Here is a 13,970-nt window from a genome sequence, read left to right as displayed (position 1 = left end):
CATGACACCCATAGCGTACCTTGCATAACAATAAAATGTACTGTATAATATCAAAACACAGCTGTTTATGAGAAAATAAACCAGTTCCTTTTTTTTTAGTTTCTTTAGAATTTGTGAGAAAACAAGTCTTATTCTTGGAAACATCCTTTGAACTTTACAGAAACATTAAGTCCAAAACACACTCTGTTTGGAGTACTTTTTGCTCGTAGCAGATTTATTGATATTTATGACACTTTGTAGATCATACTACTGTGTTTTCTTGGGCATATAAATGCAGTGACTGTCTAGACTGCTCATAGGATCTTGTTGAGACAGGTAGGCTTACAGGTATCCAGTAACTTTTCACTATTTTTAGCTCATGTCCTGATTTTCGTAAAATCAGGACAGGAGCTTGATTTTTCTCTCTGATAAGCGCCATTTTTTAAAAAATAATATTATACAATTCTTTCACCTGCTCTGTTGTAATTCTTTATTTAGAAGGCATGGGATGCTGTTGGTGAATTCAAGAGAAAAGCACAGCTGATCTAGTTATATTTTAACTGCAGGAGATATTTTTTCTGATTTTGAACACATTACACATTATTGTACACACTATGTGTAGTAGAAGTGTGGAAATAGAATTTTGTTTGTTGATTTAAAAATTTGTTTTGTTTTAGATAAAAAGAAAAAGACCAAATTGTGCTGATTTGGCATTCGGAGAAAAGTTTCTTTTGCGCAGGATCACTCTACTAATAGCAACCAAGACTGGGTGTGGCTGTTAAACCTGTCTTGTCTTATATAGAAACAAATCCAGCAGAGAACTCACCTGTGAGCAGAGAGAGTAGCCATGTCTATCAGCTCTTGCTATGAGTTTAACTGTTTGACCACAGGAAATCAATGTGAACCCTGCAGAATGATGGCCCAGGACAAGGAAACAGAGGAGGTCCACCAGTCAAACAACATAAATTCACCTTGTCAGGAGGGAAGCAAGGATGAACCCGAACTGAAGATCTCTTCTGCAGAAGTTGGGAAGGAAAAAAGCCAAAGTTGGGGATGGATGGGATCTGGGATCATATGTGTAAACATTTTGATCCTGGGCAGTGTCTTGGTCACCGGGAGTACTTATGAAGATATAAATATCAAAGCCCCTCACCTGCAGATTTTCCTCATCATCATCCTCCTGCTTACCTCCATGTGGATGATTTATTACAGCATCTACACAGCCAGGATTAAAAATGCTGTCAATTACAAGGATGCCCACGCTGGGCCAACATGGCTCAGGGGTGAGTAAATGTTCAGTTCAGTTTAAGTATTATTAGGTAGTTTTACGATTTTTCATCCGTTCTACATCTTCTTTCTTTTTTGCTCCTCCAGGAGGACTTGTGCTGTTTGCAGTCCTCAGCATTATCATGGATATTTTCAAGATTGCCAGCTATGTTGGATACCTCCACTGTGGTTCTGCAGTTAAAGTTGCATTTCCCGTGGTGCAAATTGTTTTCATATTTGTGCAGGTAGAAATGAATAATAAAATGCTCCTTACTACATTTAATCTGGTCTTGATGGTTGCAAAATAATTATTGAATAATTGTAAAATCAATTTGTAGACATACTTCTTGTGGGTCCATTCCAAAGACTGCGTGCAGCTACAAAAGAACATTTCTTGGTAGGTAATTAAGATATTTTCTACCCCTTTCTTCATCATGGTACTTCCGGGTGGTATCTATTTCGATACAGGGAAAGTAACCTAGTTACTGTAAAATCTCTTGTCCAAGAAGCTGTGAAAAATATCAGAGTAACTTTATACTGGAAATGCTGCAGCCACCAATTATGCTTTTCACTGTCTATGATTCCCAGACCTTCTGAAGGTCTCTTTTTAAAAGGAGGCTATAACCAGTAGTTACCATCTGTATTAAAAGGTGTAGAAAAAGTTCATGTGAATTGTTTTGGTTAAAAAATTATTTAAAAAAACCTCAAAGGAAGTTCATTTCCTATAACAGTGAAGTAAGAGAACCAGTTTATATTTAAAATTTAGATTTGAAACTCTTTGCTTTAAAAGGAATTTCCATGCTGATTAATCAGGATTTAGCTTGAAACTATAACAATAACCTGAAACATTACACTCATAGGTATTATCTGATATGTTTTATGTTGGACTATCTAATCCTTGTTTTATTTTACCTTCTTTTTATCCCTCAATATTAGTTGTGGGCTGATGCTCACCCTCTCCACAAATCTGGTTTTGTGGATGACTGCAGTTGCTGAGGAGTCTGTTCACCAAACGTTAGTTCCCACCAATCTGGACAACATCACTAAACTCACTGGGCGAAGTTTGTACATCAGTAGAGGTAATTAAAGCAGTTTTTAAAAAAATGTACTAGATAAAAGAGTCGGTATGAAACCACAACATAATTCTTTGGTTTCATGTTTTGCAGCAAGTTATGGAGACCGTGAGTGTAAGTGCAGCCACTCTTCATGTAGCATCTTCAAGGTTGCCTACTACTACTTGTACCCTTTCAATATCGAGTACAGCCTCTTTGCATCTGCTATGGCCTACATCATGTGGAAAAACGTGGGTCGATTAGTAGGTGAACATGGCCACGCCAAAATCAAATTCCGTCTTAACGGCATATATATCGGTCCTACTTTTGGAATCCTGTTAGTGATCGCAGGGCTGGTGACCTTCATTGTATATGAAATGGAAATGAAAAATGAAGATGCAAAAACCAAAGAAGAAGCATTGATGATGCACTTTGTCATGAATATAGTCATAGTGAGCCTCATGTCTATTGTGACTGTGCTCGGCATGATGATTTACAGGGTTGATGACCGCGGACACGTGTCAGAAAAAAGTCCCACACGCAACTTGGATGTGGGGTTGCTGGTCGGAGCCTCACTGGGACAGTTCGTCATAAGTTATTTCAGTATCATAGCCATGATTTCAACAGGAGTCAAAGACCCCCTGAATAGGCTCGATCTGTCCTTTGCCATAATTATGGTGATCCAGCTTGGCCTGCAGAACTTTTTCATCATTGAAGGTCTGCATCGGCTGCCTTTTCACGAAGTGAAGGAACCATCTGTGATTGTAAATCCTTATGTGGTGGAACCCGGCAATGACATGAACAACCACGAAGGCTCAAACACGAACACAGAGACAAGCCCTGATATGCCAGAAGATAACCTGCAAGGCGACAAGATACAGTACAAATACAAACCGTTGTGGAAGCGACAAGTGTTGAAGGAGGTCTGCATGTTTTTGCTCATGGGAAACATCATTGTGAGTACCTCGTCTCTCGCTGCCTTAAATATGGTTTTTAAAAACTCACTAAATATTAAGGCTCTCTTATTTTTTTTAACAGTTGTGGATCATGCCTGCATTCGGTGCTCGTCCTCAGTTTGACCACACCACTGAAACTGAATTCTACAAATTCAACGTATGGGCTCCTGTTGTAAACGTGGGACTTCCTTTTGGCATCTTTTACCGAATGCATTCGGTTGCCAACCTTTTTGAGGTGTTTCTGATATCATAACATGGAAGCGTGCAACTTGTACAGCTGACTGGGTGGACACTTAAACCATTTATAACCTGTGGTTTGTTCCAATGATTTTTCTTTACAAATTTCGGTCAAAACTAACTAATGAATACAGCCACTAAGATGTATCTGATTATTTTTTATATGAAAATGCACATGTATTTATAATGTTTTCAGAACTGTTTTTGTTTCTGATGTTGTATTAACTGATTTACACTTCAGGCATGTAAGCACAAAATAAATGCATGCACAAAAAGAAAGAAAAAAAAAGAGTTGTTGTTGTTGTTATTATTAATTCAAGTTTACAATATAAAAGTCAAAGTAATTATTATTATTTCAGTTTCTCATTTACCCCCCCCCCCCCTTATTTATTGTAAACTAAATAGTATTGGCTTTTTAATTTAACATTAAATGTATTTTTTTCTGACTGTACTCACCAAACCATCCATCCATTCGCTTCCGCTTATCCTTTCAGGGTTGGGGGCGCGCTGGAGCTGGATCCCACCTGTCATAACTATAACCACAAGCAGCCAACACTGTAGTGGTGTATTATTTTGAAATCACCATTGAAAATTAGGGCTGTTCGATATAACAATATATATCGGATGACGATATAAAAACGTCTATCTTTCATTTTACGCTATGTTTGTTTCGTGGTGTCGCAAAATAAACTGTTTACGGAAATATTTTTTCATGGTTTTGATGGTCACTGTAGTGGCTATATTAATTTCTTAAAGTTCTCTTTTCTCTTATATTAATATAACCACACTACGGACGGACAAGCGCCTGTTTTTATGCGTTGTGGTTAGCAACAACGACGGTAACACCATCGCGTGTCCGCTTGTTTATGTTCCACATAAACCTTTCACAATAAAGCTCAAGATCCTGTTGAGACTTTTCAAAATAAACTGAATCACGTGAAAGAGCAGATTATTTACGGATGAGAAGTAAAAAAGAGCCGCCAGGTGCTAAAAAATAAACCTTAGACTCAAACGTTAGAACAGGCTTTTCCCCGCAGCACGCCGTGTAATAAATACTCACAAAGAAAACGGCGGCCTTTACAACTTATGTCTAAAAATGTATAGTTTCATGCATCTGGTTAAAACACTCGACTCCAGCTACATGACGCGCAGCTGGAAACACTTCCGCAAGTCGAGCTGCCCGAGATTCACAGAATTTACAGAAAATGTTACATTTTTGTGATTTATATCGTTATCGGATGATAGATTCTTATATCGGGATATGAGATTTTGGTCATATCGCACAGCCCTATTGAAAACAGTGAAGACCTTACAATAAACACGACTATAGTCAGATCTGCTTTGCCCACGTCTTTTCCTGTATAGCTTAAGAAAAAAAAACGAATGAAAAAAATCATCTCCCAAACACCACACACACAAACGAAAAGAATCGGTCAGAAATGTTCACATTTCTAACTTCACTAGCGATTTAAATGGTGCTATAAATACAGAACTTTTTATGTCGAATCACTGGCTGCATTAGTTTTGGGGGGTTTACGCCCTTCTGTTTGAAGACTATAGATAGATTATCGATGCCATAATAATTGAAAAAATACATCCCAGCGTTACCTTTGTACTGGCCCAGTGACTGTAAAGGGAGTTGTGACGACTCACCTGCTCTGACACGCGCCGGTGTTGTACTGTAATGACCAATTAGCTTTCGCCTCTCGAGTTCCTTGCCCTTACTGCCCTTTTTAAAAATTACAAAACAAATAAGTTAAAACGCAACAAAGAAAACGCTTTCCCAGAGCCCGTACAGCAGGTAGGCTACTTATTAATACAACAAGCTTAAAACATAAACGGATAATCTACGTATTTGGGAGTGTTGTTCTTACCTTTGTGTCTGGCAAATTCAAAGCCACACCTTCGCGGGGTCCTTAGCACACGGGTTTGTTTACTACACGTCACCAGGAAGTAGAGCTTTCTGGTGCCAAAATGCAGAGACAGGTGATCGAGCTTAAATTTGAGTTGTATCAGTATTTAGAAGAGATTGTTTTTTGAAATAGGCGTTTTAGACTGTTTAATATTTATCAAATAAGAGTAAAGCGCCGTAGCAGGTACTTTTCTCGGTGTGTTTAACTTTGTTCTGGTTTCAGGACACTCAGGATGCCCCTCTTTTTGGAGAAGAGGATGAGAATAACCAGAGAAAAAGGTCCAAAATGAGGTAAGATGTTGCACTTAATGTGTGTGTGTGTGTTTTTTTTTTAGCCCAAACCCCCTTAACCACGAACTAAATTCTCCATTTGGGGGTTTCAGACATCCTCTGGTGTCTTTTTTCCATCTCTTCTTCCGAACAAGTGCCATCTTGGTTTATCTCTTCTGTGACATTCTCAGCGGTCGCTTTGTTGTCTGCATGGTCACCATCATACTTCTGCTATCATGTGACTTCTGGACTGTCAAGGTGGGTAACGTTTCACCACAGGGCTAAATGCAGTTATATAAGTAGCTGCCACGCATATTTTTTTATTTTTTTTTATAAGGGAATAGATCGTGCCTCAAGAGTTGGCAGTTCATCTTGTAATTGGAAGGTTGCCGGTTCGAGCCCTGGCTCCGACAGTCTCAGTCGTTGTGTCCTTGGGCAAGACACTTCACCCGTTGCCTACTGGTGGTGGCGCCAGTGTCCGGCAGCCTCGCCTCTGTCAGTGCGCCCCAGGATGGCTGTGGCTACAATGTAGCTTGCCATCACCAGTGTGTGAATGTGTGGATGACTGGATGTGTAAAGCGCTTTGGGGTCCTTAAGGACTAGTAAAGCGCTATACAAATACAGGCCATTTACCATTTACCACTGCATTGAGATTTTTTATCTTTTTACTTTATCATTTATTAGAAAAAAATTACTAAATGCATCTGGAAAAGATTATGACATCTTACCTTGTGGGTTTTAGAATGTATCCGGCAGATTGTTGGTGGGTCTTCGATGGTGGAATCAAGTGGATGAAAATGGGAAGAGCCACTGGGTGTTTGAGTCAAAGAAGGCAAGTAGGAACTAATCAGCTTTGAATGGGTCTAAGGAGCTTGGAAAGAAAAGAATCTGATCTTCTCTAAGTTTCTTTAAGATGTTTCACCTCTCATCCGAGAAGCTTCTTCTGTTCTAAGAACAGAAGAGAGAGTCACAAGTTTTTAAGCTTAAAAATCTGTGACTCTCCACCAAAGCAGAAGAAGCTTGTTGAATGGTTTTCAGGGGTTTTATTGATTTTTAGCATTATTTTTGGATCGTTTTTATCATTAACCCGGTTTCCCTGGGTCTTTTCCCATATGTTATGAATAAATCTTTTTTTTCTTTGGTACCGGTACTGGTTTTATTTTGTTGTATTCATCCATGACACCTTAAAGGCCGGTCCGTGAAAATATTGTTGGACATAAACCGGTCCGTCGCGGAAAAAAAGTTGGGGACCGCTTCCTTAGACTACAATGACCTGGATGACTTAGAACCTTCACAGACATCAGGTATGAAAGGTTTAAACCACCAGCTTATAGATGGTAAAATAGAAAAACAAGGGAAAATGTACATACACAGCCACAATATACAGTCACCTAAAAAAAGAGTTTCCACACTCTTACTGCTTCCATTGGAATTACAAGAGTAAGAAACATCCAAGTGCTTTAAATCAAATGCATTTGATTAATTGATCAGCAAGTGTAAGAACCTCTAAAAAAGCTGTTGGTAGTTTGCTGACCTGTTGATTTTAGTATGTAGCCATGCCAGCAAATACACTCCAAGGTCAGATCATATAATGCGATCTGACCTATGCAGCCTAGTTGCAACATCTTAGACTCTACAGCCTCAGTTAGCATGTTTAGAGAATTACTGTGTGGCTTATTTGGAAGGTTTTGTGAGAGAAAAACCTCTTCTCTGGTATCTTGGTATCTTAGGCCATCTGAACAAACCACAAGTCTTTAGGAATAATGTTCATTGGACATAAAGAAAACCAAACTCAACATGTCACCACATATACTTCTTACTGACAAGACCTGTGCACCTTGCAGTCAGTGAGTCAACTGTGAACACCTCTGGATGCTAAAGTATTGAAATTGGTCCATATGTCAGGATAATGATCCTAAGCACAACAGCAGATCTACACCACACAAAGAAAAGACTCAGAGCTCAAAAACCTCAATGAATTGAAGCAAATGGTGCAAAGAAGAGTCCAACACAACATTGTGAGAAACTCATCCAGAAAACAATCACTTCAAGTTCTTTAACTTACTGCTGCTAAAAGTGGTTCTACAAGCCACTGAATCATGGGGTGGACAGGACAGAGTGCACAGATTTATGTGACATCTTCCTTTTTCATTTGACTGATGGTGATATAACATGTATATATATCTTTAAATATGTCTACTTTTCTTAACAGACGCACAGCAAAAACACAAAGTCCAGCGCAGAATCCCGGGTATTCTGGCTCGGCCTTCTTGTGTGCCCCATTTTCTGGATCCTGTTTGTGTTCAGCACTGTCTTCTCCTTTAATATTAAATGGCTGGTCAGTTTAGAGTTTCAGCGTGTAAGACACATTCCTGACAACTTAAATAGCTGCTGATTATTGGCTGACATCTACTTCTTGTTTCCTCCAGGTTGTGGTAATATTGGGCTTGGTTTTACAATGGGCAAACCTGTATGGTTATGTGAGGTGCAAGGTGGGTGGAAAGTCTAACCTGAGAAACATGGCAAAGAACTATCTCGGTGTCCAGATTCTTAAACGGGTATGTGAATCATCATACATTAGCCCTTCTTTTCTGTAGTTTGTCTAATGAATTTTTACATTAATATTTTCCTCTTTTTTTTTTTTTTTTTTTTCTTTTTTAAAACAAAGGCAACGAAGCAACCAGAAAGTTTTTGAAGTCAGCTGCTGGATGGGCCTGTTTGGTCTTCTTTCACAGCACATGGGTGATTTCAATTCCAGGAAGAGGATTTGGATAAGGAAATCATTCCTTTTATCTTGAGGGTGCGCCACTTTGTAGCCTTTGACAACTCATGCATTTTTGTAGCCTCATGGAAAAATACATTTTACTGTGCATTATTGGGAAAATGTATGTAATTACCTGCTACCTACCCTTTTTATGGTGTTTGATATTGGGTATTGTAAAGACAAAGTGTTTTGCAGTTTAGCTGTAAATTTATACAAAAGTTGGTCATTTTTGTTAAGGTATGTTTATGGGAAATTATATGTTATGGTAAATAAGAAAATAAAGGTTTACTGTCATTTTTGGGTTGAAATTTGAATCTTACCATTGTGGTAGTCCAAATATATTATTGTCGTCAAAAAGTATTTAAAAGGCTTAGGAAAGATTCAGCATGTCTATACTCTCTTAAAACACTCTTGTATGTGTCATGAGATTTCGTCATGTGACCCATCAGATTTCATAGAGCCAGGGACTATTATCTTGTGGTGCTTTCCACCAATAAGAATGTCAAAACTATGAAATGGGTATTGACTTTCTTAGCTGCTCATTAACGCAAAGAAAAGTAACAGTAAGTCAAACAAATAACCACTTGTTATCACCAAGGCATACAGAAGTCCAAACCAGGTGCCACTGTTGCCAGCTAAGAGGAGGAAACTGTGGCTACAATTTTCATGCAAATTGAACAATAGACGATTGACTAGACTGATAAGTCTCAATTTCTGCTGTAGCACTCCGATACTAGGTTAGAATATGGCATAAACAGCATGAAAGTATGGATTCATCTTGCCTCCTGTCAAGGAGGTGGCGGCGTAATGGTATACAGGATCATTTCTTGGCACACTTTGGGTCCCTTAGTACCCACTGCCACGAAGCTGAAATGATCTCAAACTGGTTTCCTGAACATGACAAAGAGTTCACTGTACTCAAATGGCCTGCGCAGTCACCTGATCGCAATCTCAATAGGGCATCTTTGGAACGTGCTGGAAGGAGAGATTTTCACCATTGAAGTGAAACCGACAAATCTCCAGCCAGCATGTAATGGTATCATGTCAATGTGGACCAGAAACTCTAAAGATAGTTTCCAGCACTGTGTTGAATATTCCATGAATAAGGCAGTTCTGGCAAAAGAAACCCCAACCCAGTACTTGAAAGCTGTACCTAATAATGTGCCTGATGACTGTATATCGTCCCAAATTCTAAATATGAACATCCTCACAATTTAGTAGTGTTGTGCAGATAAACAGAGGTCCAGCTACTAGTTAATCTCATAAATATGTCAAAGAGGAAAATCGATTAATAACGTTGTCGCCAGACTGCAGGTGAATCATTCAGCCACTTGGTGGCAACAAAGGAACACTTGGGTTTAGCAGATCTGGTAAATATGTGGATATAATCACAATAAAGAAACCCTAAAAATGATTTTTAGTTCATGGTGAAAGTTAAATGTCTTTATTTCTCTTATTTTTAGAAGTATGCAATAACATCTTTTTTGCTAAACACCCAAAGACACAGTACAACTACACATTTGCACACATCTGTAGACATCTGTAATTAGCATATCATAGTGACAGTGTGGTTTAACTAATCTAATACACACATGCAGAGGGTTTTATCAGTCATTGCAGCTGACATGTACCCTAAGATTTAGCTTTAAATAAATGTAGTTTGGTTTTAAGAGCAGCTCTTGATGCACATCAGTTATACCAGAAATCAAAATGGTTAACTTCACATTTATAATTTAACATTATTACAGTCATCATAACAAGGTATCCAAGGCCACCAATGAAATAGATCCAGAAAAAAGTCTTGTCCAACATGTCCGCAAACTTGTGTTGTCTCTCCTTTTCCGCTTCGTTGGTCTCATGAGTTTCCAAGTATTTGGCCACTTTTCTGAGTATTCGACTGTTCTCTGAGCCATTCGGCTGGATGGTGCTAATGTTAGCTTTAGTTTCTGGAGGGATTGAAATCATAGTTAGAATAGGTTATGCCATTATTACTAAAAAAAAAAATCAAGCCTCAATAAACATCAAGACACCTCATACATAGTAACAATTTACAGTTTCAATATTTGCAGGATTTGCTCTACAGTCAAGTCTTCCTCACCCTCATCCTCATTTTGTTCCTTGTTTTCTGTAATTTTGGGGGCTGATCCTTTGGACCAACAGCAGAAAACCAGTTGGCCTTCTAGGGATAGCCTAGTAGTTAGCATGGACACCAGCATGCTCACAATCAAGAAGATCAGGCAAATACAGAAGTGGGGTCCTGCAGCACAAACAAATTAGTCAGGTTTTTTATTTAACACCCAGTGTGAGGCCATGTATACGGTTTGTTTGTGCACATGTTTCTCCTTGTAACATGACTCACGGATTATTGGGCTGCATTCACTGTCTCCGGGGAGCTGGCTATTTAGGATATTGATAAACAGGGTGAAGCTGAGCACCAGGGTGACCTTGAAAGCATTGCGTCCTCCACCTCGCAGTGGCAGAGCAAAGCTGACTATATCAACAAAGAGGATCAAATAACTGGGCAGCATCAATGTTAAGAACGGGTTGGTAGGTTTGAGTTTTAGTTCCACCTTAGGAGTATAACAGAAAACATAGCAGAAGGAAATAAAGTAAGTGGCTTTTCATTTTTGAAAGAATCTTTGTAACACTTGACATTTTTTACACCTATGTATATAAATGTTAGCCAGTGTTCAATTTAAAGATGAAAAGGACGTTATCTAAGGATGCAGCAGTTAATAAGATAAGTCCGTTCTTTGCTCGTCCTAGCTGTTGAAAAAATGTTGGGTCACCATCATATGTGACAAGAGAACCAGCAAATCCCCCCCCCCATGAAAGAAAGTGGGTCTATGTACAGCCAGATTCATTCATTTTTGGACAGTGACACAATTTGTCACTGCAGTAAAGGCCCCGAAACAAAGCTTTTTGACACTGGCTATGTCTTCTAAACTTCAGGAATTCAAAAAACACAATGATAATCATTTAATTTATTTTTAGTCTAATTAGTTTTTAACTGCTGGAAGGGGGGGGTGTATAAAAATGAATTTAACTCTTAAACAGTCACTGCAGTACCCTTAGTTACAAATGGCAGGCCTGGGTGAACTTACCTGGATGTAATTGCGGTCATCTCGTTTTTTCTGAAGTTTTGCATCCACCGTTTGCCAGTCTCCGTGACTATTATCACTTAGTCTCACTTCACCAAACACCAGTGTTGTACCACATTCTGAATAAAATTAAGTCTGCTTTGAGATTGCTTATTTTAAAATAGAGTCATAAAGATAATTTCTTTTCAGTAATCGAGTGACTTCTTAGCAATATTGTAAGACACAAATTAAAAGCAGTAAAACTGGTAGCAAAGACCTGCAATGAATTAAATTATATTGAAGAACTGCAGTTACCCTGCTTTTTTCCATGTTACACTTTTATGATCGTTGATCATAAACGGTGATCAGCGGTGTTGTTATGAGATTATCGTACTGTTAAAATTATTACAATTCCATTCAAATGGTAATGCATAAATTTTACATTTCAACTTATACAAATGGCCAAAAAAGTACGCGAAAACGAGACATTATAAAACACATCTCAGAAATGATCACATATGTAGTATATTAGTGAATTGCTGAGCTTACTGTCAGTGTCCCAGGCTTGTACTGCAACAGGACACACATCATAAGCGAAGGGATAGTTGAACAGGTTAACTTCACAGTTCACCTCTGCATATATGATCAGATCGTCCTTCACTGTGCCGTTACTGTACACCAGCACATTAGCAGAGCCGTGCTTCAGAGTTGATGTCATTCTACACAGAAGAGATAAGTGATGTCTCAGAAGAATTTTAGCCATTGTTTGAACTGGCTTAGTGATGGCTCTTGGATGAAACTACTTACGCGTTTGTTACAAGGAGTTCTGGAGTCCAGATTTTGTCTACTGGCAGAATTACTTCATCAAACTTGTACACCGATGTGTCCCACGCCAACTCAGGATCTTCCCATTCCTGTGTTTTCAGATCAAAATGTATTTTTTTCAAAGTAATGTTTTGGGGTTTGTTTGTTTTTTTACTTTTTTAAAAAGTATTTTGAAGCTTACGATCGAGGCTTGTAGAAGAATTAGTAGACGGAGTTGCTTTGTGTTCTGTTGAAAACAAATTAGGTAACAAAGAACTGTCATACAGAAGAGTCACCAAAGACGTGTAAATGGAGAAATGAAAATATATTCTAAATTAGCTCCACTACAAAAAGTTAATACTTACAACTTCCAGAGTCTGGTACTCTAATTTTGGCACTCGGACTTCGTGAGTGCAGCTATCGTTCTGTGGCTGCGACAACAGATTTTTATCTATCAACACGTTACTCAGACATCGGCGACTTGTGCAGTTGGATGAATGCACATGTTCTAAAATTGGAGAAAGTTTGAACATAAGTTTGAATACTTTTTACAACACTTTTTCACTGTTCTGCTCCCTCTTACAATATATTTTGTAGGATAAGCTTTGACAAAAGTAAGGTGCACTTACCTACAGTTATTACACTCAGTAAGAACATAGTCCTCACTAAATTGTGGGAAAGAAATTTCAGCATTTCTGTAGTCTCTAAACCGGACTTTATATCCAACTAAAAACTACAAATTGACCGACCAGTGGTGTGCAACTTTTTACCATAACTGTCCTATCGTCCTTGTTTAGGTTCAGCCCAACATGTCACTTTTATAGCCCAGCTATGTCGTGTAACCTCTTAGAGTGTGCACGCTTCAAGACACTGATGCACAATAGCCTTTAGGAACACAATAACATGGTTATTTACAGAGGGTTCAGTGTGTTCGTGAGTGATCCTGTGTAAACAGAGAGCATATTTATTTCCAGTGTATTTTTACCTACTTACAGATACAGGTAGCTCCAGCTGCTTTTTGTTATTAGAGCTATGCTAATCTGCCTAACAATGGGCTGTGTATGTCATACATAAGAGTGAACTGAAGCAACCAGTAATACAGACAGTAATGCTGAATGAGGCTGGTCTGCCAGCCATAGATTGAGAACAAAGATCTGAGACATCTGTGGTTTAAGTTAAGTTGAAAAAAGGCGTGACCATTGATCAAACATCTAGTTTCGACAGCTGCATGATGAAGTCACTCAGAAGCTTATTAAGTTACATAATGCTCAGTCGAAATTCTGCATTGAGCTGGTACAATACATATTTTTTCATATGTAAAGACATATTGTTGCTGTACCCTATAGGCAGTATAATTATGGATTATTAACAATGCGAAAATAAACAGATCTCTCTGTCTTTCAAACTGCTGTGCCTCTGCGTGTTGATTTTAATTAAGGCCATCCTTAAATTTCGAATTGTACAGCAATTATGTCATATTATGTTAATGAAAATTTGAATTAATATGCATTTGGATTACATAGTTGTAATATAAAGAAAATAGTTATAATAGTTCCAGTAAACTAAAATTTCTATAAAAAAAAAACAAACAAAAAAAAACAAATTTTACCTCAGTAATATTTTATGTGCTGGAAAGCATGTGCTACTGTA

At 38.3% G+C, this 13,970-nt stretch overlaps 3 protein-coding genes across 3 annotated transcripts; 2 read left to right on the top strand and 1 right to left on the bottom strand.

Moving 5' to 3' along the window:
- The first annotated feature begins 389 nt into the window (after nt 1-389).
- On the top strand, nt 390-3,763 carry LOC102294994 (proton channel OTOP2). Its single transcript, XM_005936199.3, has 6 exons — nt 390-1,262; nt 1,354-1,490; nt 1,584-1,642; nt 2,182-2,324; nt 2,412-3,253; nt 3,336-3,763. Exons 1-6 carry the CDS (start codon nt 827-829, stop codon nt 3,504-3,506), a joined length of 1,788 nt encoding a protein of 595 aa, XP_005936261.2. The 5' UTR covers nt 390-826; the 3' UTR covers nt 3,507-3,763.
- A 1,617-nt stretch (nt 3,764-5,380) lies between these two features.
- zgc:112148 (uncharacterized protein LOC550424 homolog) lies at nt 5,381-8,744 on the top strand. Its single transcript, XM_005936150.3, has 7 exons — nt 5,381-5,476; nt 5,626-5,693; nt 5,786-5,930; nt 6,415-6,504; nt 7,885-8,010; nt 8,102-8,230; nt 8,341-8,744. Exons 1-7 carry the CDS (start codon nt 5,465-5,467, stop codon nt 8,365-8,367), a joined length of 597 nt encoding a protein of 198 aa, XP_005936212.1. The 5' UTR covers nt 5,381-5,464; the 3' UTR covers nt 8,368-8,744.
- Nucleotides 8,745-9,864: 1,120 nt separating this feature from the next.
- On the bottom strand, nt 9,865-13,094 carry LOC102305004 (zinc-activated ligand-gated ion channel). The gene is made up of 9 exons (XM_005936149.3): nt 12,950-13,094; nt 12,686-12,828; nt 12,523-12,567; nt 12,324-12,430; nt 12,066-12,235; nt 11,541-11,656; nt 10,796-11,006; nt 10,535-10,693; nt 9,865-10,382 (listed from the first exon to the last, which is right to left on the bottom strand). Exons 1-9 carry the CDS (start codon nt 13,011-13,013, stop codon nt 10,126-10,128), a joined length of 1,272 nt encoding a protein of 423 aa, XP_005936211.1. The 5' UTR covers nt 13,014-13,094; the 3' UTR covers nt 9,865-10,125.
- Nucleotides 13,095-13,970: the final 876 nt, after the last annotated feature.

This window comes from Haplochromis burtoni, unplaced genomic scaffold (assembly GCF_018398535.1).
Source record: "Haplochromis burtoni strain Fernald_Lab_line unplaced genomic scaffold, NCSU_Asbu1 Contig_209, whole genome shotgun sequence".
Classification (NCBI taxonomy): domain Eukaryota; kingdom Metazoa; phylum Chordata; class Actinopteri; order Cichliformes; family Cichlidae; genus Haplochromis; species Haplochromis burtoni.
Note: the sequence above shows the minus strand (reverse complement) of the source record. Positions and strands in the feature narration are given on the sequence as shown.

Bases quoted from the DNA above. Each gene is read 5' to 3' on its own strand.
- LOC102294994 (XM_005936199.3), top strand. From the start codon at position 827: ATGTCTATCAGCTCTTGCTATGAGTTTAACTGTTTGACCACAGGAAAT. The intron at 1,263-1,353 runs GTGAGTAAATGT...TTGCTCCTCCAG, and splicing joins TGGGCCAACATGGCTCAGGG to GAGGACTTGTGCTGTTTGCA. The intron at 1,643-2,181 runs GTAGGTAATTAA...CCTCAATATTAG, and splicing joins CTACAAAAGAACATTTCTTG to TTGTGGGCTGATGCTCACCC.
- LOC102305004 (XM_005936149.3), bottom strand. From the start codon at position 13,013: ATGCTGAAATTTCTTTCCCACAATTTAGTGAGGACTATGTTCTTACTG. The intron at 11,007-11,540 runs GTAAGTTCACCC...TATACTCCTAAG, and splicing joins ATGACCGCAATTACATCCAG to GTGGAACTAAAACTCAAACC. The intron at 10,694-10,795 runs GTGAGTCATGTT...TTTGTGCTGCAG, and splicing joins TGAATGCAGCCCAATAATCC to GACCCCACTTCTGTATTTGC.
- zgc:112148 (XM_005936150.3), top strand. The intron at 8,011-8,101 runs GTCAGTTTAGAG...TGTTTCCTCCAG, and splicing joins CCTTTAATATTAAATGGCTG to GTTGTGGTAATATTGGGCTT. The intron at 8,231-8,340 runs GTATGTGAATCA...TTTAAAACAAAG, and splicing joins GTGTCCAGATTCTTAAACGG to GCAACGAAGCAACCAGAAAG.